This window comes from Salvia hispanica, chromosome 5, assembly GCF_029641045.1.
Source record: "Salvia hispanica isolate PSC_SH4W2 chromosome 5, Shi_PSC_v1, whole genome shotgun sequence".
Lineage (NCBI taxonomy): Eukaryota > Viridiplantae > Streptophyta > Magnoliopsida > Lamiales > Lamiaceae > Salvia > Salvia hispanica.
This window is the reverse complement of record NC_142696.1, coordinates 20,635,380-20,658,861: the sequence shown is the minus strand read 5'-3', so window position 1 is coordinate 20,658,861 and position 23,482 is coordinate 20,635,380. Positions and strand designations below refer to the sequence as shown.

The 23,482-nt window shown below is 37.5% G+C and overlaps 3 protein-coding genes across 6 annotated transcripts; 2 read left to right on the top strand and 1 right to left on the bottom strand.

Annotated features, from left to right (window-relative positions):
* Window positions 1-7,606: 7,606 nt before the first annotated feature.
* On the top strand, window positions 7,607-12,928 carry ALA1 (aminophospholipid ATPase 1). Of its 4 annotated transcripts, none has more exons than XM_089059451.1 (8): window positions 7,607-8,016; window positions 8,094-9,621; window positions 9,750-10,053; window positions 10,565-11,264; window positions 11,358-11,481; window positions 11,573-11,792; window positions 11,876-12,334; window positions 12,434-12,928. In XM_089059451.1, the coding sequence occupies exons 2-8, from the start codon at window positions 8,100-8,102 to the stop codon at window positions 12,666-12,668; spliced, it is 3,564 nt and encodes a 1,187-aa protein (XP_088915577.1). In that variant the 5' UTR covers window positions 7,607-8,016; window positions 8,094-8,099; the 3' UTR covers window positions 12,669-12,928. The 4 variants fall into 4 exon arrangements, with proteins under 4 accessions (XP_088915577.1, XP_047942454.1, XP_088915578.1 ...); XM_089059452.1 differs by having other exon boundaries at window positions 7,611-8,016; window positions 8,502-9,621; XM_048086500.2 differs by lacking the exon at window positions 7,607-8,016 and having other exon boundaries at window positions 8,200-8,329; window positions 8,502-9,621.
* A 972-nt stretch (window positions 12,929-13,900) lies between these two features.
* On the top strand, window positions 13,901-17,660 carry LOC125191005 (uncharacterized). Its single transcript, XM_089058567.1, has one exon. It carries the CDS (start codon window positions 13,985-13,987, stop codon window positions 17,369-17,371), a length of 3,387 nt encoding a protein of 1,128 aa, XP_088914693.1. The 5' UTR covers window positions 13,901-13,984; the 3' UTR covers window positions 17,372-17,660.
* A 1,008-nt stretch (window positions 17,661-18,668) lies between these two features.
* On the bottom strand, window positions 18,669-23,323 carry NOL (NYC1-like protein). The gene is made up of 13 exons (XM_048082908.2): window positions 22,948-23,323; window positions 22,732-22,800; window positions 21,990-22,051; window positions 21,679-21,765; window positions 21,308-21,375; window positions 21,187-21,235; window positions 21,030-21,115; window positions 20,871-20,928; window positions 19,693-19,743; window positions 19,559-19,609; window positions 19,435-19,476; window positions 19,053-19,163; window positions 18,669-18,959 (listed from the first exon to the last, which is right to left on the bottom strand). The coding sequence occupies exons 1-13, from the start codon at window positions 23,216-23,218 to the stop codon at window positions 18,912-18,914; spliced, it is 1,053 nt and encodes a 350-aa protein (XP_047938865.1). The 5' UTR covers window positions 23,219-23,323; the 3' UTR covers window positions 18,669-18,911.
* Between the last annotated feature and the right edge of the window lie 159 nt (window positions 23,324-23,482).

The window sequence follows — 23,482 nt, the reverse complement described above, 5'->3', positions numbered from 1 at the left end:
GAATTTATACAGTTTTTGTTTCGTAAATTGAGTGGAGAGTGATAATAATGTTTCCATTATAGGAAATCTATCAATCAGATAAGGAAATCTATCAATCAGATAAGGAAATCTCAAAAAGAAAAATGTCACTTAGAGTATGTAGAAATTATGATATCACATGATGCCAAGCTTATTCACACAACATATACTCTCTCCCTCCGGGAATAAATACCCTATTTTGAACCGATTTAAATTTAAAAAACTGTTCGACTTTGTTAAAGAAATTGAGTGAAAAAAAAGTGAATGGAAGATTGTTCATACTTTTATACTACTACTAGATTAATCCCAGCGCGATGACCTGTTGACGACATTTTTATTAATTGAATGAGTAAACTGAATTAAAATTAAGGACAGTTAGTAATGCTGAATTTTAGTACTACTATTATATAGCATTATTGATTTTTATCTCATGAAAACAAAGTGACGCCGCTTCATATGTATAACCCATTACCATTATTATGATATTATTAATGAGATAATTTTAGTATTTTTATATAAAATCTGAATTAATTTATGTTGTTTGAAACAAAATCGCATTCTTTTCATATTGTTATGTACTAGTATTTGACTTGATTTATAATTATATTGTTTCAATTTTGTCGACATCCAATACTTGATGGAGAAACAAGTATTGGTGTTGGTGTTGCATATCATTGCTCCATCGCAGTTGGCAAATGCGCCTATTAACTCAACCTTTAATTTCTCGAATCAGTCTGCACTGGCCTGCACCCTAGGTGCTCAGACCAGTCAACACTCTAATCTTTCAGTATATAAATTGTTGAGCGACGTACTACTCTTTGTAATATGGTAAGCATGATGAATTAGCCAAACCACTATTACAACTCTTCTCAATGTATGCCATCCAACTCTAACAACAGGGCTCAATCTCACAAACATAAATTCTGTAGAACATAGTACATGTTCCATAGACTTTTCCAGAATATGAGAATGGGAGTAGAGCAAGACACAGCACATATGTCAACGGAGCAAAAACTAAACCGCATGAGATTAAAAATAGCACAGCACACAACACAGATTTTTTATGGTTCCATGCATTTTGTGATCTCCTTTGATCTATACACTTAAGTCCCAGGTCATGCTATCCTGTTGTTTTCATACTGTGAAAATCCACCACAAAAGTTCTTGCATACTTCTAACTCCAACTTCTCTTTTTCAACACAAAAGGCAGTGAGGATTTCATATTTCACTCAAGAGGTAGGATTCAATAATTCTAGTAATAGAGATAAAATACTCAATCTCAGTAATGTATAAGAGCATCTGCAATGGTCGGCTAGCGATCGGCTAGCCGATTCATCGCGCTGGCCGATCGGCTAGCCGAACCATTGCAATCGGCCAGCGCAAAATCGGCGAGCGGATCGGCGTGGGCTCGCCGATCGCTCGTCGCTGGCCGAAACGCTAGCCGATCGGCTAGCCGCCATTGTGGAGGCCCGATCGGCCAGCGCCGATTTTCGATTTTTTTTTTTTTTTTTTTTAAATCATATATAAACGCGATTTTCGTTTCATTTTCATTTGCACCACTTGTTTTAACGAGTTTTCTCTCTCTCTAACTTTCTGTTCAAGAGCATCATCGAGCGATGGATCACGCGGGTGGTAGCGGTAGCGGTAGTGGTGGGGATCCTGAGGAGTACGAACGGAGGATGAACGAGGCTATGAAGGCCTACATGAACCGCGGGATGGAGCGGTACATGCGTATGGTGGAACAGCAGGCGATACCTCGCCCTCCTCCACCAGTTGTCCACCACCGAGCAGTGATTGATCGGGATCACGTAGCTGCACATCAGCGGCTGTACGAGGACTACTTTGCAGAGTACCCGCGGTTTCCCGCCAACATGTTCCGGCGGCGTTTCAGAATGCGCAGGGAGTTGTTTATGCGCATCGTTCGGGCATTGGAGCGTCAATATATGTGTTTCCGCTTCAGGCACGATGCGGATGGCAGACCCGGCCACACCCCTATCCAAAAGTGTACGGCGGCAATCAGGCAGTTGGCCTACGGAGGCGCGGCAGACATGTGGGATGAGTACCTCCACATCGGTGAGTCGTCAGCCCTGAAATGTCTGAAGGAGTTCTGTGGGGGCGTGATCAGCATTTTCGGTGAGCAGTACCTTCGAAGCCCTACTCCCGAATATTGTCAGAATTTGATGCAGATGCACGGGGAGAAGCATGGGTTCCCCGGGATGTTAGGCAGCATAGACTGTATGCATTGGGAGTGGAAGAACTGTCCGACTGCCTGGAAGGGGGCCTACACGACCGGCTACAAGTCAAAGAACCCCACGATAATCCTCGAGGCCGTAGCTGATTACCGGCTGTGGATCTGGCATGCGTATTTTGGGGTAGCCGGGTCGAACAACGACCTCAACGTCCTGAACTCGTCTCCCCTCTTCAACGAGAAGTGCCAGGGCGTCGGTCCAGCCGTCTCATTCGTGGCCAACGGCAACCGGCATGATATGGGCTACTAATTGGCGGATGGGATATACCCTCGGTGGCCGGTCTTTGTGAAGACGATCCGACAAATAAGTGATGAAAAGAAGGCCTACTTTGCGCAACGACAGGAGTCGGCGCGCAAGGACGTGGAGCGCGCATTTGGTGTGCTCCAGTCTCGATGGGCGGCAATCAAGGGCCCAACGCGTTTGTGGGATGTCGGATGCGTTTCCGAGATAATGTACGCCTGCATTATCCTGCACAACATGATCGTCGAAGACGAAGGCGTACAACTGACTAGTTGGGTCAGTGACGATGAAGCCGGTCCAAGCCACGGAACGGCCACCCCTAGTGTACGACAGGGGGTATCCCTCGATGAAGCCGGCCGACTCAAGGAATTTGCCAGCATGCGCCAAGTGGATGTTCAACTCCAAAAGGATATAATTGAAGAGTTGTGGGCACGGAGGACTGCACGACGATAGTTTTTTTTCTTTATTATGCATGTACTTTTTTTTTTTATCTATGTAACTTTTTAAAATGCAATTAATGAATTTTCCCGTACACGTGTCTAAATTTAATTCCGTATTTTAATCGTAATTTTAATTCCGTAAATGTAGTATATTTTGAATTGTTTTTATTGCGGCTGGCCTATGGCTGGCCTAAATCTGACGTGGCAGGTGGTTTTTTTAGTGTTGTTGACGTGGCAGAGGAGAGAATGGCTGGCCTATGGCTGGCCTATGCACCATTGCGGATGCTCTAATACTATCAAACATGAAAAGAAAATGTCTCCTAACAATGTTTAACATTCCCTGACTCACTAGATCAAGCAGGAGATGAAAGCCAGGCCACAAATCATCATCATTTCTGCATATGAATTCTGTGGCAATCCAGTTCCACTGCAAACAAAAGATCTAGTACAATCTAATTCATAAGCAGCAGATCAGAAAAATAATATCCCAATATCCATTAGGATTTCAAAGCTGCACATCACTAATAATTTCAATCTTAACCTTGGTTGATGATTGATTTTGGATTGTCTAGATGCCCAATTCATTAATCTTGATAAGATGAAGAACAGAGTAATAAAGAGAGCACTTGAATTAGAAACTAGTATAAAATATAATAATCTCAATAAATAATACAGTAAGCGTTTCTATCAGCTAAACAAGAAGAAAAGAAATCTTCACCTCTCAATCTCCATTCCTCAACACGCCGAGATCAGATCTCGAAACCCATGAGTGCAAAACCGAATCTTGAACCGAAACCGAGAATTCCTTCATCATCATCTTCTTCTTCAGGTTGCTGTTACAAACTCTCTTGGAACTTCTTCTGGGAGGCAATTGGTCGAACAAAAAGGGGGCGGAATCCAAAGCACGCCTCCTTCTCCTCCGGATGGTGACGCGGCGCTGGATGTAAGGGACGCCGATGACGGATCCGGCAGTGACTTGGTGGATCGCCTTCACCAGCAGATCGAGGCCGTGCCAGCGATGCGACGACGGATGCGGGAAAGAATTGGATGAAGAGGATGAAGAATTCGCGGCGGTGATTGATGAGGAATCTGATGAGATGGAGGATGAAGGCGATGGCGATGAGAGAGCAGCAGAGCAAGCGAGAGTTGGTTTATTCCCGCGGATCCTCATCGGAAGAAATGAAATGTGGTGGTGATGGATGTAGCACTTGTGAGCTACACCTTTCTCATTCAACAAATCAAATGCCTTTCTATAATGGTCTGTATATATAAGTCTGATGTCTCGGGAATTTCATATACTCCCTACTTAACAATGTACTACTCCGTCCATCCATTCACAGTAGGCGTCTTCTTTTTTAGCACAAGATTTAAAAAGTAAATTAATGTTAAATTGAGAATAAACTATAGAAAAATGATAAAATAGAAAGACGAAGAGATAATAAAAATATTTTATTTTTAAAAAGATTAAGAGAGATGATTTAACATAATAGAGAAGGACAGAGAGATGATTTAATTTTGTAATGGTCTTGTTATGCTTTTGGGTGAAAAAAAATTACTCTAGGTTTTATTGCCTTAGTAGTTGTTCGTATTTCATGTTCTTTTCTCATAATTGATTGATCTTCCTTATTCGTAGATTATTGTGATATAGGAAAACTTTGTCTAAAAGACTAGTATATTAGAAGAGAGAGAGTCCATTTAGTCTATATACTCCATCATTTAGTTTATATACCACACACCAATTGTTCTCTCAACCGATGTGGGTTGAGTCCGTAACATTTGACCCTCCTTTAAGGGTCGACGTCTAAGTTGGTCGCGATTGGTTCGTTGCCAGACCAACACTCTGAGTTTTCATTAGTCACGGTGGATTCTTTGCCCGGCCATCACTCCAGGGTCACCACTCCGAGTTGCCCCAAACGTACTCGTTGGTCACGGCGAGTTCGTTGTCCGACCACCACTCTGAGTCAATTGGGCTCTCAATGAAAGCACCAATTGATACATGAGAACTCAACCCAAAATACTACTCCTATATTAGGAGATAGAGCTCATTTATTCTATATATCCCACCATTTAGTCTATACATCGCACACCAGTTGTTCTCTCAACCGATCTGGGAATTAAGTCTGTAACACATTGTCTGTGGTTGGAGTCATTTTAAACACGAAATGAATGCCTACATGTCATGGATATGATGTTGAAGAAGAGGAAGGAGATGGGAAATGTGTTGGTTCTGATTGAACAAGTTGTGCGAAACCATCGACAAAACTCCATACTGTTGCTGAACTTGGCTTGGAAATTAAGTCAGTGATGAGTTCTCGAGGAAGGTGTGGAGATCATTATCACATTGCAACGGCAACATGACCTCCTATCAAGAATTTTCGAGTCAAATGTAGCTAAATCCACTAAAAAAATTTACTCCCTCTGTCCGCCGCAAAATACTTGTATTATTTTTATTTTAAATTAATTTGAGTATTTAATTAAGATATTAGAGTTAATTTACTGTTTTGTCCTCGTACGTCCCTTTTCCCACAAACCTACAACATCATCAAACATAGTAACCCACTACCCAAAAGCCCAATATCTCAATTAAACAATAAAACTATGGATAATCGAGTAACACAAACTTAAAGGAAAGCCCCACTATCATGCAAATAATTGTAGGAGTTTTCACGAGAGTTAAACATACCCTAAACATGTTTAGAACGCTAGCATGCTCGAAAAAATCATAAATATGATTAAAATATAAATATATGCAATTAATTACATATATAATTACATAATTTAATCAACTCATGCATTGTCACGTGAAGCTTCACGTACCGTAGGAATTAAGGAACTGGATTCAATCACCACTTTACTTGAATCTTTGCGTTTGATCTTAACTACGGATCTTCTGATCTGTTCCCTCAACTCATAATTGACCTTCGCGTGGGCAAAAGTCTCAGCTCGAGGGAGAGAGAATTCGAAATCATGATACTAATATCTATAAAGTTCTAGACTTTATATAGGATTTAAAATTTAATTTTTAGTTTTTTATTTCCTTTTTTTAGAAGAATATCTATATGCCAATTATATTGGTGTTTTATTTTCTTTTTTTGAGAATACGAAACGAAAGTATACTAATATTTATGTTGAGTACGTTATATTGCTGACTCATCCCTAAATCATAATATGATTACCATAAAGTTCTAGACTTTAAATAGGATTTAAAATTTAATTTTTAGTTTTTTATTTCCTTTTTTTAGAAGAATATCTATATGCCAATTATATTGGTGTTTTATTTTCTTTTTTTGAGAATACGAAACGAAAGTATACTAATATTTATGTTGAGTACGTTATATTGCTAACTCATCCCTAAATTGCTAACTACAATTATATGATATATATTGGATCATAAAATCAAGGCACATGATCATTCATCAATTAGCACCAATACAATGCAAAAAAAATGTCAATGAGTGTTAATGTCAATTGAAACAAAAGTTAGTCATAACTAACTTTAAAAAAAATATCTCAAAACTTTAAATAATTATAATTATCTTAATTTAAATTATTTTTTTACACAATATATATCAAATTAAAGATAATTTATAAGGATTGTAACGAGATCTTACTTGTATATGTTCCGATGTCAAAATTTTAAAAAAATTATTGAATTTTCATATTTTTCAAGCAACAGCTTAAAGTCAATGTAACTATTATAATATGTATATATAATACATGTACAATGTCAATGTTAAATTGTGTTGTATTCAATAAATTTCATTGATATGTTTAATACACTATATTGACATTTTTATCAAAAATTCTAAATTTGGCAGTTTTCTTATCTTTTTAAATTTAAATAATAATAATAAAATGAAATTACAAATGACAATTTATAGACCACTATATCTCTACAAATCTAATGGTTTTAAATTATTTGTAGTTAGCAATAAAAGGTTGAGTTAGCCATTGATATCACCCCTATTTAGGTAAAGCTTTAATTTTTTTTTCTATTATCTATATGGCAATAGTATACTCCATCAGTTCTATAGCAGTGGAGTCATTTTGTCATTTTCATACGTTCTATAGCAGTGGAGTCATTTTTCTTTTCAGTAAAAATCAACACATTTATTTTCACTTATTTTACTCTCTCTTACTTTATTTTCAATTCATTTGTTAACCTTTTTCATTTTTTACTTTGTTCTCCAATTACTTAACTCACTTAATATATTTCTTCTTAAATCGCGTGTCGAAAAAAAACGTCTCCACTGTGATGGGGTATTAGTGTATTGGGAGATGTATTAAAATGTTTTACTTTTATACTTTAAATATCCACATGGCATTGTTATTTAAGTCATGTTCCGTGATGATATGGCAATTGTTTTTATTATAATTTAGATATATACTCTATTAGTAATGTGGTTTGTCTTTGAATATTAATATAAGGTGGCCTATTTTTACATTGGTAACAAAAAACTGAGGATCAACTAAGTAATTTTTATTTTTATTGTTTAATTGTGCTATTTTAGTTATTTTATTTTAAAAATGAGAAATAAAAATAGTGAAAATAGTGTTGATATTAGTATAAAGTGAAGTTTGCATTTGAATAATGAGGTAGCTGCTGTAGCGAATGCAGTTTAATAATAGCAGCAGGCCTTGCTCTACTTCTAGAAGCATAGGTAGGAAGAGGTGAGCTTGACCATTGCAATTCAAAAAATAACAACAAACGACTCTTCCTTTCAATTTTCCTGTTTATAGAAAAATAAGAGTAATGTGTTTGACCTTTGAATTTTCTCGATCCTTCTTCACGTAACCAACAATGGTGATAAATGCGTTGGTTTCCAATGCTATAGCTCTAGCTTCCCATAGACCACTTCAATTTTTTCGCTCTTCATTGTTTCTTTAAAAAACCATTCTTTTCCTCTACCCATCTTCTAGAGTTTGTATTCTGTAAAGCTGGTTTTTTTGCTTGGGCTGTGGATTTCAGTTTTCTTGACTTTTGGGAATTTGCAAGCTGCGTGATGCTGAGATGATGAAGGGCTCACAACAGCAATGGCCTTTGCTGGTTCCTCCACCTCGAACACCGGGTAAAGAAGAGCTCCCTATTGATATTGATAGTTCAATTCCTGTTTCTTCTATGTCAAAGCCTTATTCTGATTCCCAGATTGAAATGAGTGGTGATTTTGTGAGGAATCCTTCCTCCCATTCCATTCAGTCAAAGTCCTCTAGCACCCACTCCATAAAGGGGGTGAGCTTTAGAGAAGGGCATGATTTGAACCCTGTTAGCTATGGCTCTAGGGGGGCTAGTTTGGGTTCGAACCCCGTTAGGTATGGTTCGAGGGGTGCTAGCTCTGGAGGGTTTACTTCATCTTATAAGGAGATCAACGATGAGGATGCAAGGTTAGTGTATGTGAATGATCCTGGTAGAACAAATCAGCAGAGGTTTAAGTTTGCTGGGAATTCAATTAGGACTTCCAAATATAGTATCCTCACTTTCTTGCCTAGGAATTTGTTTGAGCAGTTCCATCGGATAGCTTACATATACTTTCTTGTGATTGCCATTCTCAATCAGCTACCTCAGTTGGCTGTTTTTGGCCGGGAAGCTTCCATTCTTCCGTTGGCCATGGTGCTCTTTGTCACTGCAGTTAAGGACGCATATGAGGACTACAGGCGCCATAGGTCGGATAGGATTGAGAACAACCGGCTGGCGTCAGTCTTGGTGAATGGAGAGTATGAGGATAAGAAATGGAAGGACATTTGTGTTGGGGAGGTCATTAAGGTCTCCGGGAATCAAACTCTTCCATGTGATATGGTGTTGCTCTCAACTAGTGATGCTACTGGTGTCGCATATGTGCAGACGACAAATTTGGACGGGGAGTCGAATTTGAAGACACGGTATGCAAAGCAGGAGACTCAGATGAGAACTCCAGTTGTGGGGAACATAGGTGGGCTTCTGATCAAGTGTGAGAAACCAAATAGGAATATATATGGTTTCCAGGCAAACATGGAAATTGATGGAAAGCGTATTTCTCTTGGACCGTCCAATATAATATTACGCGGTTGTGAGCTGAAGAACACGGATTGGGTAGTTGGTGTTGCAGTTTATGCTGGGAAGGAGACTAAGGCAATGCTTAACAATGCTGGAGCTCCATCCAAGAGAAGCCGTCTCGAGAAGCGCATGAACAAGGAGATCATCATCCTGTCAATTTTTCTAGTGGCACTATGTACTGTAGTCTCCATCTGTCATGGTGCCTGGTTGAGACGCCACAGAGAGGAGTTGTACTTGATGCAGTTCTACAGGAAATATGACTACTCAGAGCCTGAAGTTAAGAAATACGAATATTATGGTTGGGGAATGGAGATATTCTTTGTGTTCCTCATGTCTGTCATTGTTTTCCAAGTTATGATTCCTATATCATTGTACATATCCGTGGAGCTTGTTCGTATTGGCCAAGCTTATTTTATGATCCGAGATGACAGGATGTTTGACAAATCCACCAATTCGAGATTCCAGTGCAGGGCATTGAACATAAATGAAGATTTGGGGCAGATAAAGTATGTCTTCTCCGACAAAACCGGCACTCTGACTGAGAACAAGATGGAATTTCAGTGTGCAAGCGTTGGAGGAGTAGACTACGACAATGGGAAGGACATCAGTACTGAAGATTGGCAAACAGGATACTCAGTTCAAGGTATTATGAGATTTCTGTCTCTTTCACTCTATGCTTTTGTTTACACGCGTTCAAGAGATATTGCATGAATAGCATGTTCAATTGTTTTCTTGCTCAGCATTTCGATTTTCTTTCATTTTTGTTATCAGTTGACGGTATGGTTTTAAGGCCAAAGATGACAGTAAAACTTGATCAAGACCTTCTCAACTTGTCAAAAATGGAACATACAAATGAAGGCAAACATGTTTATGATTTCCTCGTGGCATTGGCTGCTTGCAACACCATCGTGCCTCTCACTGTTGAGACATCTGATCCTGCTATAAAATTGATAGAATATCAGGGGGAGTCTCCTGATGAACAGGCATTGGCCTACGCTGCTGCCTCGTATGGATTTATGCTTGTTGAACGCTCTTCTGGTCACATAGTAATTGACATTCAAGGGAAAAGGCAAAGGTAACTTAGACTTTATTTCTTTTCCGATTGCTGTATATAGATCCACTTCTTTTGATCATGGTCTATGATGCGATCTTTCAGTCGGATATTTTTAGTCGTATATTGGAAATTGAATTGACATATGATGTGAATGTTGGGTGAGCTAATGAGCTTTTTCTGTGACAAAGTTTCTGAATAATATACTCCTATTATCAAAGCCAAAAACAAATTGATCACTGGTTTAGATTGTCAATGAAAAGAGCCTTGATTTATGTATGAATTGATAACTTTTGATTTATGAATTTTCAGGTCTAGTTACTGTTAACTAAATATTACTCCGTACTAGCAAATTTGTTTTCGTTTTATTATTTTAAATTAACATGTCATCCTTGATTTCCTAGCTAAAACTTCTGCTACTAATATGTTTCACCTGTCTTTTTGTGACGATTCACTTTATTCTTTTCATTTTTCTTAATTGAAACTTAGTCCTGTTGGTATTTACCTTCTTATGATATCCTTATGGGCAGCACAGGTTCAACGTCTTGGGTTTGCACGAGTTTGACAGTGATCGGAAGAGGATGTCTGTTATTGTAGGATGCCCGGATCAGACGGTGAAGGTTTTCGTTAAAGGAGCTGATACAACCATGTTCAAAGTGATAGATAAATCCTTGAACTTGAACATGGTTAACGCAACTGAGAGCCATCTTCACTCCTATTCGTCAAAGGGTTTGCGAACACTTGTCATTGGAATGCGGGAACTCAGTACGTCTGAATTTGAGCAATGGCAGTCATCGTACGAGTCAGCAAGCACTGCCTTAATGGGCAGAGCAAAATTACTTCGTAAAGTTGCCAACAATGTGGAAAACAATCTTAAATTATTAGGTGCGTCTGGGATCGAGGATAAACTGCAGCAGGGTGTGCCAGAAGCAATTGAGTCTTTAAGAACGGCTGGTATCAAGGTCTGGGTTCTAACCGGTGACAAGCAAGAAACAGCCATCTCAATCGGCTACTCCTCTAAGCTACTAACGAGTAAGATGACCCAGATAGTGATAAACAACAACTCTAAGGACTCGTGTAGGAAGAACTTGGATGATGCTTTGCAACTGTATAAGAAGCTCTCAAATGTTTCCCATTCCAATGACGGAGGCCATGGAGCTGGAACTAATCAACTTGCCTTAATTATTGATGGAACGAGCCTTGTGTATATTTTAGAGACTGAACTCGAGGAAAAGGTAACTCTTACATGGAGGCAAAAAGCATTCATTCTCACACTAGATTATCATATATGAAGGTTATTTAATATCCGTATTTGATCTTTTATGCAGCTTTTCGAGTTAGCTAGCAAATGTACTGCAGTATTGTGTTGCCGTGTGGCTCCTCTGCAGAAAGCCGGTATAGTAGCTCTCATAAAAAACAGAACTGATGACATGACCCTCGCCATAGGTGATGGTAAGCATCTTTGTACCTGTGTTAAGGATCTCTAGGAAAGAAACCAAAGCATAATTTTTTTGTCGGTTTTATCATTTGTCTTATCTCTCAGGAGCAAATGATGTTTCCATGATTCAAAAGGCTGATGTGGGTATTGGAATCAGCGGCCAAGAGGGAAGGCAAGCCGTCATGGCATCAGATTTCTCGATGGGTCAGTTCAGATTTTTGGTCCCGCTATTGTTAATACACGGACACTGGAATTATCAACGGATCAGCTACATGATATTGTACAATTTCTATAGGAATGTCGTTCTAGTTTTTGTTTTGTTCTGGTAAGGGGGAAAAGCAACCTTTTGGTGACCTTAACACAAGTGCTAAAATCGCACATTTACTGATAATTTGTGTTTCTCTCCAGGTATGTTCTCTTTACTGGATTCACCCTGACAACTGCAATCACTGATTGGAGCTCTGTGCTTTATTCAGTAATATACACGTCGTTGCCTACAATAGTCGTAGGAATTCTTGACAAGGATTTAGGTAGAGGTACCCTCCTCCAGTATCCTCAACTATACGGGGCTGGACAAAGGGGAGAAAGCTACAATGGGAAGCTATTCTGGGTCACGATATTGGACACAATGTGGCAAAGCGTAGCTGCTTTCTTCATACCTCTGGCTGCTTACTGGGATAGCACCGTTGGCGTTTCGGCCTTGGGGGATCTTTGGATACTTGCAGTCGTGATTCTGGTCAATATACATCTGGCCATGGATGTGATCAGATGGTACACGATCACTCACATTGCCATCTGGGGATCTATACTTGCGACTTTCATCTGTGTCATGATCATCGATGCCTTGCCCTTCCTGCCTGGCTACTGGTAAAGTTTTTCTACTTATTTGTTATATTCATGATCACAACAAATACTTGACTCTTAAAGAAAAAGGTAGAAGTAATTTGTATACGAATATTTATGCAGGGCTTTCTTCATGATTGCGAAGACGAAGTTATTTTGGGTATGCTTGCTTGGTATTGTGGTGGCAGGAATGGTTCCTCGTTTTGTCGTAAAAGTATTTGTACAGCATTGTAAACCCAACGATATTCATATTGCCAGAGAAGCAGAGAAATTTGGAAATTTAAGGGAAACAAATGCAGAAACTGAGATGAATCCCATATCTGATCTTCCACGGAGTACTGCTACAGCAACTACTTAGATATACACCAATCGCCATCCATTTTGTTTTCTTGTTCATATTTTTTGGTATCTCATTTCTGTAAAATATATCCAGTTTGTTTGTGCTGGTCAATCATTTTTTTCTCAATCATTTGGTAGGAAGTCTGCGGAAGAGTATAAATATTTGGAGAGTTACACTTAGGCTGTAAATTTAATAGTATTACAATTACAATACGTGTAACAAAAACATTGGTAATTTGGTATGATACATATATGGAAAGAATGCAATGATATTCTTTATGGTTTTTCTTATATTTGTTTTGTTGAAAGACATAATATAACTAGTATTCTAATCCTTTGTCCCACAACATATTGGGTACTAACTGCATCAAAAATTTTAATGAAAGTTAAGTAGGATATTTGTAAGGGGAAAAATTATTCAATTTGTTAATTTGTTAATTTTATTAAGACCTTTTTCACCATACGTCCGTGAGTGAATAATACTGTGTGCCTTGTTCCAGACTGAAAATTGGGCTCTCTGGAATGGTTCTGGACTTAGCATCGCGAACTGGGTAGTCTGCCAAACTAGCCAGTTCACACGGCTTTTTCTATGAGCTTGTTCTCAGTCCGAGCTTCATTTCATGCCTCGTTTCACTTCCTACAATGAGAATAACACACTATTATAAGTCCGAAAACATGTAGAAACCACTCAAAATTAGGGAATAAATATTTTATGTTTGATCACATCAACAACTCTAGTTGTGGATGACATCAATCAAGCCAATTTAACTTTTATATCAACATGAATAATGATAAAACTTTTTTATACCGCTAGAGTAAATGAGTAATTACACAAATCAAAAGATTGTGCATAAAATTTTAATACTTATATGGCTGAGGTCCATTTTTTAATTTAATATCTATAGTTGTTTTATGATTCGAGTAAAAAACTTTATGATTTATGACTCATTGCTTAAGTTTTCTTATATTGGGACGTGTAAATAATTTTAAATTTAAAAGTTGCATCACAGACATTAACATCTCTATCACGTGATCAATCCACACACCTCATTGCTTTAAGTTCTCAACATCAAACTAACATTAAATTAAATTTTGACCATCAATCAATAAAATTGGTCCCAACATCAATTTAGCCTCACTAGTAGAGTAATATTTTTTTTCAGTTTTGTAAATGTTATGACAAAAAGGCTAAATTATAATGTTGAGGATGAATATGATAAAATTTGTAATATTGGGGACTAAGCGTGTAAGAGAAATAACCATTTTGTTGCCCACCTTTATCTAGGAGAAGGAAGTTATGCAGTGAACCCTTGCACTTGAGAAAACGAAATTGCGATGATGAAAAACGAAATCGAGATGATCAGTTCACCACACGGGCCTCTACCCGATCTTCCGGAAGAAATTATCAAAGAAATACTGCTGAGGCTGCCCGCAAAATCACTCTGGAAATTTAGGTCCGTGTCGAAATGTTGGTTTTTCTTGATTTCAAGTTATGATTTTGCCAAGGCCCATCTGAAAATATCAAACAAGAACAACATTTATGAACGCTATAGACTTATAGTTGGCGCAATTCAATCTCTCATGGATTTACACACTTGTTCTCTACGAGACACGGTTGGGAATACTGTTTATACCGGTCCAATTTACCCTGATGTTGATATGCTCCCTGATGTTGTTCGCTTTGATTGCCCATCTTGCAACATTAATAGTTTGGTATGGATGGAGGGCTCTTGTAATGGGTTGGTTTGTGTACTTGAGTCAGCAAGAACTTTGATTTTGTGGAACCCCACAATCAGAAAATACCGGGTTTTGCCTCGCTCTGGCACGCCTATGAGGTTCGAGCACTATCCCCTCAACTTTGGGTTTGGGTATGATGAGGTTCATGATGATTATAAGGTGGTGGAGCTTTTACATTTGGATCCTGGCATGTCTTTGACGGAGCCTAGAGCAAAGGTCTATAGTTTGAGGAGTAATAGTTGGAAGGCATTGTTGAATTGGCCAAATGAGAAAGTGGCTTTGCTTTCCGGGGTGTTTCTGAATGGGGCCATTCATTGGTTGGTGTTTTGTGCTGGGAGGCCATCTGATTGGGGGATTGTTTCCCATGATCTTGCTTTGGAGACATTTGTGGAGTCGGAGCTTCCATTTAATGATGATGATGCTCTTAGGTTTGAGATGAATGTATTAGGTGGTTGCCTTTCTGTGTGTTATCAGTATAAAATGTGGTTGGATGTGTGGCTCGTGAAGGAATGTGGTGTTGCGAAATCATGGACTAAGATTATGAGAATTCCATCGACATGGGTGCGTTTTTCTTTTATGACAAAGCCGCTGCTGCTTATGGAGGATGGTCAGATGCTGATTAGATATGGGCCAGAGTTGGCATTGTATGATCCTAGAAACCCATCTGTTCAGCAGAAGGTTTCTGAATATGATGTTGAGGCTGCAGTGTATTTTGAGAGTCTAGTTTCACCAAATTTGGATGATGAAGTAATCATTCCAAGAACATTACCCCAGAATGTCATTACAGAGATCCTCCTGAGATCACCCGTGAAGTCTCTCCTGCGCTTTAAATCTGTTTCAAAAAAATGGTTTTATTTAATTTCAAGCTCTGATTTTGTGATGGCCCATCTCAACGTATCAACCAAGAACAATGTCCATGATAAACTCATCTTTGGCTCAAATACCTTCCCTTTCGATCTATATACGTGTTCACTTCACACTGAGATTGAGGGTTCTAATATAAGTGATCCTATTTACCCTACTACTATTGAAAGTATACCATTTGATCGAGTAAGGTTTGATTATGTTAACCCGGATGATTCGATATGGATTGTGGGTTCCTGTAACGGGCTGGTTTGTGTGGCTGTGTCTGCTTACACTGTCGTTTTGTGGAATCCAACTACAAGAAGAATGAAAGTAATTCCAGAAACTGACACAGATCCGAATCGTGATTCGATAGCATATGGTTTTGGTTATGACGAACTGCATGATGATTATAAAGTGGTGGAGGTATCTGGTGATAAGTGTCAGACGACAGGTGTATATGAGACTCAACAAAAGGTTTACAGTGTGAGGACTAACTCTTGGAAGATTATGTCAAATTGGCCGCTTAGCAATTCATGTTATGGGACAGGCAAGTTTATGTATGGAGCCATCCATTGGTCAGTATGCTCCTCGGATATTGTTTCTCATGATCTTGCAACAGATAGTTTGGTGGAGTTACCTATGCCTAATTTTGATGATGATGATGATGATTTCAGACTAGATATAGAGATTTTAAATGGTTGCCTAGCTGCATGCTTTGAGCATAATGTTTACATGGATATATGGGTGATGAAGGAGTACGGTACGAGAGAATCATGGACTAAACTGGTTCGCATCCCATTTTTTCTTGATTTCAGGGATCATGAGTTTTTCAGACCTTGTCCGTTGTTTTCGTTGAAGGATGGAAAGATTTTATTGAATTTCGGATCAAGTATAATAATATATGATTCAAGTAACTCGCAGTGCACCCCTCATTTTAGTACAGTCTTCACAGTAGAGGCCACTACCTTTTCTGAGAGTCTTGTTTCGCTAAATTTTGATGATGAAATCTTCTTTGGAAGGACATTGCCTCTAGAAATTATTACAGAGGTCCTCCTGAGGTTACCTGTGAATTCTCTCGGGCGTTTCAAAGCTGTTTCAAAAGAATGGTATTCACTAATTTCAAGCTCCTATTTTGTGATGGCCCATCTCAAACTTATCACAAAGAACAACATATACATCCACGACAAGCTCGTCTTTGGCTCCAAAAACTTCGACATGGATCTCTACACTTGTTCTATGTACTCTATGGTCAAGGACTCTGTGTTGGCTGATCCTATTTATCCTGTAACTCATGAAAATTCACCATTTGATCGTGTGTGGTGTGACGATCTTTATGAGGGTGACTCAATATGGTTTGTGGGTTCTTGTAACGGACTGGTTTGTGTGTCTGTATCTGCTAATACTATCATTTTGTGGAATCCAACTATTAGAAAATCGGCAGTAATTCCAGACTCTGGCACTGACTTGGACTTTGATAACTTCAGCATCACATATGCTTTTGGTTATGATGAAATTCACAATGATTACAAGGTGGTTGAGTTTTTTGGTGCCATGCGCAATACAGGCGTGTATGAGACTGGAGTAAAGGTTTACAGCATGAGGACTAATTCTTGGAAGGTTTTGTCGAATTGGCCGGGCAGAGATACATTTGGTGGGCCAGGAAAATTTCTAAACGGTGCAATCCATTGGTCCGTGTGTGACTTTGATAGAGCAGCTGACTGGGTTATTGTTTCTCATGATCTTTCTACTGATACCTTCACCGAGATACCTTTACCTACTTTTCATGATAATGATGTCCGAGTCGAGGTACACGTTTTGAGAGGTTGCCTTGCGGTGCATTGTGAACATAATATTCTCATGGATGTATGGGTGATGAAGGAATATGGTAACAGAGAGTCATGGACCAAAGTCGTTTCCATCCCATTTTTTCTGGATTTTAGGGATCATTTATTTATCAGACCTTGTCCGCTGTTTTTTTCAGAGGATGGCAAGATATTAATTGACTATGGATCAACTATACGCGTATATGATCCAAGCAATGAACTCTTCCATCATTTTAGCACGACCTTTGAAGTTGAGGCTATAACATACATCGAAAGCTTAGTGTCGCCTGATCTGGATGCGGAAGATTCTCCCTGAAGTTCATTTTGGGTAGTTTTGTATGGTAGTTTCTCGTTTTGAGGCATCCTCTGAAGCTGCTGCCAGATGTTGAAAGCTTAGTCCCTACTAAGTTTTGACACGAAGTAGAGAGCTGAAATCAACTGTAAGTTTATGTTATGTTAAGATGGTTATCATACATATATTTCTGCTTTAAATCGACCCTTTAATGTTCAGTTGGTAAATTGCAGGATTTATGTTTTATATTAAATGCATCGTTTTAGAGTTTGAATTTATGTCATATGCAATAAAAGCTATATCTTCTGACTTATATTTCTGGTGGCTTTTTTCCTAAGATTTTTAGGGGATAAATCATTACTATAAGCTTGATTGACAATGTCAATTGTCTTATTGTTATAGTTACATTCGTTTTGTCACTATACCCTATCTAGGAATAGAATTTCATTCCATTCATCGACTAACTAATGGCTTGGGGTTGTGCTGTTTGGGAGGATAGAGTTTGAATTTTTTTAACATTTAAGGTATGTTTTGCGTGATATTCATAATAACATTTGAGGTAGATTCTGTGATGCCTTGGCCATATGTAGTAGTTTCAGCCTTTGTTGGTAAATTTTTAGGTTCCACATGCAGTAGTTTTCTTGTATAGTCGACGCTGGTTTTCTTGTTCGCCCCCATCTATTGAGCTTGCCTCAATCTTCCTACATCCAACTTGTATTGGCCTTCTCATTCGATTTATCGAATCTCCAAACTTCATACACCAGCCTATACTTTTGCTTGCCTCAACCTTCCTACATCCAACTACCTGCAAATATATGCACAGATGAATCTCTTGTTTATGCGAATGGATCACTGATTGCATAGTAAATTGTTGGCACAAAAGTTTATACAAGGGAATGTGCAGTCAAAAGTGTGTGAAACTATTTTCTGGTGATGAAAAGGATTTACCTTTTCTTACTATTTTATCTTGTTAAAATAAATTACTGAACAAGAATATTTTTAATAAAATACTGTAGTGTTATTAACTTAAAGAAATGTATGATCTATTCTCACTGTAGCTAACAGTCTCAAAATATATTTTGTTGATGTCATATATAAACACTGTAAGTGCAGTTCAAATTATATTTGGATAATTTTCTCCAACCACAAACTCCACACTTGAACAACTTCTTCTCGACTTTGTTATTGGGTTTGGCACGTTGATTTGTAAGTTGTATGTGTTTCCACATGGGAGAACAACTTCTCTTTTAATTCTTCACATATTGGTCTTGAAAATCATAAACTTTAGACGAATTACGATATTTCTCACAAATTTTTAAAATGGTTGTAAAAATCACACATTAAAATTGGTGTGAATTTCCCACAGCAGTCATTGTTCAAAGAATTGAATTTCACTTCTCCAAGCTTCAATATTCCTCTACGATTCTATTGGTAAAATAAAGAAAACAACAACTGAATAGGGGTTGTAATGTAACAACAGGAATCATCTGAATCTAGTTGGAAGGAGAGGGGAAATAGATGCACACGGAGACAGACACAAGCAAGCATTCTCTTTGTGCGTGTGCTAATCTTCAAGAAAATACCGATTTCTTCGAGCACCAAATGCGAGTCTCTGCTTTACAAGAAAATGTAAAACACAAGAGAAGAGGCAAAGGATTAGATTTTATAATTAGAATGCAAAGTAGGATTTATGACATTGCTTAACTGAGAATATCTGGGAATAGGCTTTTAATCCAGTGAGGAAACGAATGTAAGTCGGTCTTCCAGATCCATTTGTAGGAATGGATCTGATGTTGGGAACTAGGTACTCAGCAACCTGCTTGACAATTCGCAAAACAAAAGTTTTAAATTTGAGCATGAAACAGGAAATGAGGAAGGACTATGTTGTCAAAGAAAATGATTCTCTTTCATAGCCTATCTGTTTGACTATTTCAACCTAAAGCATTTCATAATACATAAGCTAGGTACAAGTAAAAGAATCTATGATCTCGATCCAAACTCAACCTGGGAGTGTTAGGGAGTAGACTTCGTTTATTTGAAGTATTGCACTAGGAGGAACGGACATTGATGGCATGAAAATAACTTACCTTTTCAGCTGGTTCAGCCAAAACATTGATGAAAAACTTGGCCTGCAATATGTAGAAATTTCATAAATAACAAATATCTCAGCAGAACAGAAAGAGTGGTGAAAAGGTGGAAAACAAATCATACCTGCTTTGTATTAGCACCTGACATGAGAAGATCTGTTGTGACCATTCCTGGCTGCCAGAAAACAAAGTTGAATATATCTCGTGAAAATTAGTGTTGAAATATTAAACAAAATTAACCGAATCTGTAGTACATACAGAGAGATTATGCACAAGAACATTTTTGACATCTTGCATTTTCAATTCTGCCTGCAGAGATAATAGACGTTTTATGTTAGTATAAACAAATCTAAGAGCATCCCCATCCGTGCTCTTAGCTAAGAGCATGGAGGTGGGCCCGGACCCACTTTTACTCCTTGTCCTTAGCTAAGAGCACAACACCCACATCCGTGCTCTTAGCTAAGGACAAGCTCAAGGGTCTCACTATTCTATTATTCAATTTAAATATTTCAATTACTAAAAACATTTTTACATTATAAAAAATATATTAAAAAATAAAAATTACATAATTAAAATCCTAAAAAATAAAACTTACATAATTAAAATCCTAAAAAATAAAAATACATAATTAAAATTCTAGAAAATAAAAAAATACATAATTAAAATCCTACAAATTAAAAATTCCTATAATTAAAGTGTTATGGGAATTTTTTGTGTTGAAGTGGGGGTATATATAGATGAAAATGTGAATTTTGGGGAAAAAAAATTGAAAAATAAATTAAAAGTGGGTAGAAAACGGATATAATTTTTTGGGAAGTGGGAAATATTTTTTTTATTTAAAAACATTTTTTTAAATAAATTTCGAATTTTAAAAAAAAATAAAAATAAAAAATCGAATTTAGCCGTTGGCCAATAAGAATATGCCACGTAGGGCTGCTCAGCGGCACAGACGTGCTCTTAGCTAAGAGCAGCGCCGTGCCGCTGGCACGGACGGACAGCTCGCGGGAGCGGACGGACGAGCTCGTGCTCAGCGGCACGGACGAACAAACGCCACCGCTGCGAATGCTCTAAACTCCTACATGGGATATCACATCAAAGCATTTTCTCTTTTTTTTTTTTTCTTCTTCTTTAAGGTTTGCAAGCATTATCATGTACTAAAAAATATATCATCACTAGGAAAATTACAAACAGAGAAAACAAAAAAAAATGAAAACGCCACATGCATTAAGAAATAGTAGTACTAATGATTTAGCCATAAGCATGTAATTAGACTCCTGGACGGAGCCGAGCCTTCAAGACACTATGAGAATGATCCTTGGTTATCTATAAATTAAGGAAGCAATTATGTATAAAACGAAACATGACAGGTAAACTGAATTTTTTTGACTAAATTCTTGAACTATAGTTCTTTCCATAACAAGAAATGCAGGACATGCCTGTAGTGATTTGGTAAGATGTACCACGCTGCGTTTAGTAGCCCCATAAGCAGCAAATCTGACAAAAAGATATTAAGAAAAGACGTAGAATAATGACAGTGAGAAAATAAAAGTATCAGTACAATGGCATTAGAAAATAAGGTCAAGATGAAATCCGACCTCGGGGTTGGTCTACCATCAGAACCAGCTCCATCAATGTTAAAGATATGACCACCTCGAGGTTGTTTTTGCATCATATTCATTGCCTAGAAAATTTTATGCATTAGCAAAAACCTATCTGCATGAATGGTTCCAGAATATGTATACATGCTTTTACCTCTCGACAACATATCATTAAGCCCAAGGTATTGGTAGAGACAACTTCACTGCGTATACAACAAAATGCAAATAAGCAAATGCTAGAGAAGTCATTAAGAAGAATTATGATGTGAACTGACATTAGATCTTGATCAGATGCCTCCATCAATGGTTTGTAACTGTAAGCATTTGATCCTGCATTATTTATCTGCATCATTCTAATGATGATATGAGACAAAGCAAATGATACATAAACCTATAGATATCCCTCAAACTTAAAAGAAGCCACAAGCATACTTAACTAGCTAGCATCACCTGACGAGAATGGATTAAATAGTAAAACTCTTAATGACATGTTGAATCGTAATTATATGTTAGGAGTTCACAAACAAAATAATATCAAAGTCGATTTGAGTTGAGTAAAATGTCAAATAACAGAAATCATCACATGGACTTGAATATATCTGGATGCTATATTTAGATAAGTTGTAATAATGTGAAGATGGAGTACCCATATGTCAATGTATTTGAGTTGCTCTTTGGAAAAAGCAACTAAGTTCTTGACATCATTCCCATCTCGAACATCACACTTGGTGCCCTGCATGAGGAAGACAAATTCATATCAGTCATGGCAAATATAAACATGTTGCTTGATATGTAAGAAGCAAGTTCAAGCCTGAAGTAGATTATATAGAAAATAGAGGTTGCTTTGTCAATCAGTTAGTATGTTTATAAGTAGTATGAACTTTTCCCTGATACAGTAATGCATGTAACATCATAGCACCAAAACTGTAAAGTATAATGATGTGGTGAAGGAGGTACCCACACATGCTGCTTCCCTGACTCTACCTTCAAGCTTTCTATAGCAGATTTCACTCGTTCCTCTGTCAAATTACAAGTATAGTATGATGTGATATCAAAGCATTTTTCTAATAAATGCAACAAAAATAGAATGTGCAATGAAAATCCATTATTGCATAAGTTGTAAGAAACAAATGATATTTATTTGAAATATGTTTTCTTGTTTGCTTAAAATGAAAAATATCATACTCCTACAACAGAAGCAAGAAATTAAATTTAAACAGTTTAATATAAAGTGTTTTATTTATAATGGAATGTTATAGCACCATAAGTTTTACTAATGACTTGTAAAAATGTATTATTCCTTTGTCTTGACAGTCTAATTGCCAACATCATCCTTGCATAAGTATTTTACAGGAATTGGTGATTTATCCATAAGTTTCCTGTTACTCAATAACAAGTAACACAATTCAATCAATATATTGCAGAAAAACATTAAAAGAGTATTGTTAAGCAGACACTTTGTTCCAGCCAATAAGCATCATAGAGTTTGGGAAACATCAAAATTCCCAAGTACTGGATTACTAAAATAAGAGGAATGCCACATTTCGCTGTGTTAATAAATTTATGACTTGTATTCGCAATAGGCGTTGATAGTGTAAGCCTATTTTTAGTTAAATTTACACCCAAATTAGCAAAAACAGTAAGTAGACGCAAGCAGGAGTGTGAAGAACACACAGATATAGTAGTATAAAACACTTACCAGATCGTGAGCATATGATGACATTGTCTCCAGATTTCAGAAACTCCTTTGCTAGTGCATACCCGATTCCTGAATGGATAAGCAGAAAAAAACCTAAATTAAACATTTCTGATGAGAAATTCCAATCATATATGAGTGGAAATTTCCAGAGTCGACTTGAAAGCATGTTTGATTTACCCAGACATAAAAAAATAAAAATAAAAAACACAAACACACCTTTAGTGGAACCAGTGATCAAAACGTTATATGGTGGAATCATGGGCTCACTATTAATCTTCTCAACAGAAGTAGAAGTAGAAGTTGATGAAGAATCAGAAGAAGAGGCATTTCGTAGAGAGAGCGATTTATAGTTAGAAGACGGATAAGTTTTGTTGGTGAAATGAAGCGTGAAATAGCAATGGCGGTTGAGCTTTTGAAGTGGTGAGTGAGTGGTAAAAGAAAGAATTGGGAGTGAAGAAGCTGAAATTGGCATTGCTGCTACAATCATCGCTGAATACGGAATAAAGAAAGCAGATAATGCTATAGTCTTTAAGAAGACGAAGAAGAAGAAGGCGGTCCAGATATTATTAACGGTGTTAACTGTTAACTGCGTTCTGCCTTTGATTCACATCTTTTTTCCAATACTATACTTGCAACAATCATTCATTTTAAAAATAATAATACTATAATACTCATATGCTCTTATTAACGAGCTTCGTCAATTAATTATTGAGACTTTAGGTTTGTATTAAGAAGTTGTTTATTCTTCGGT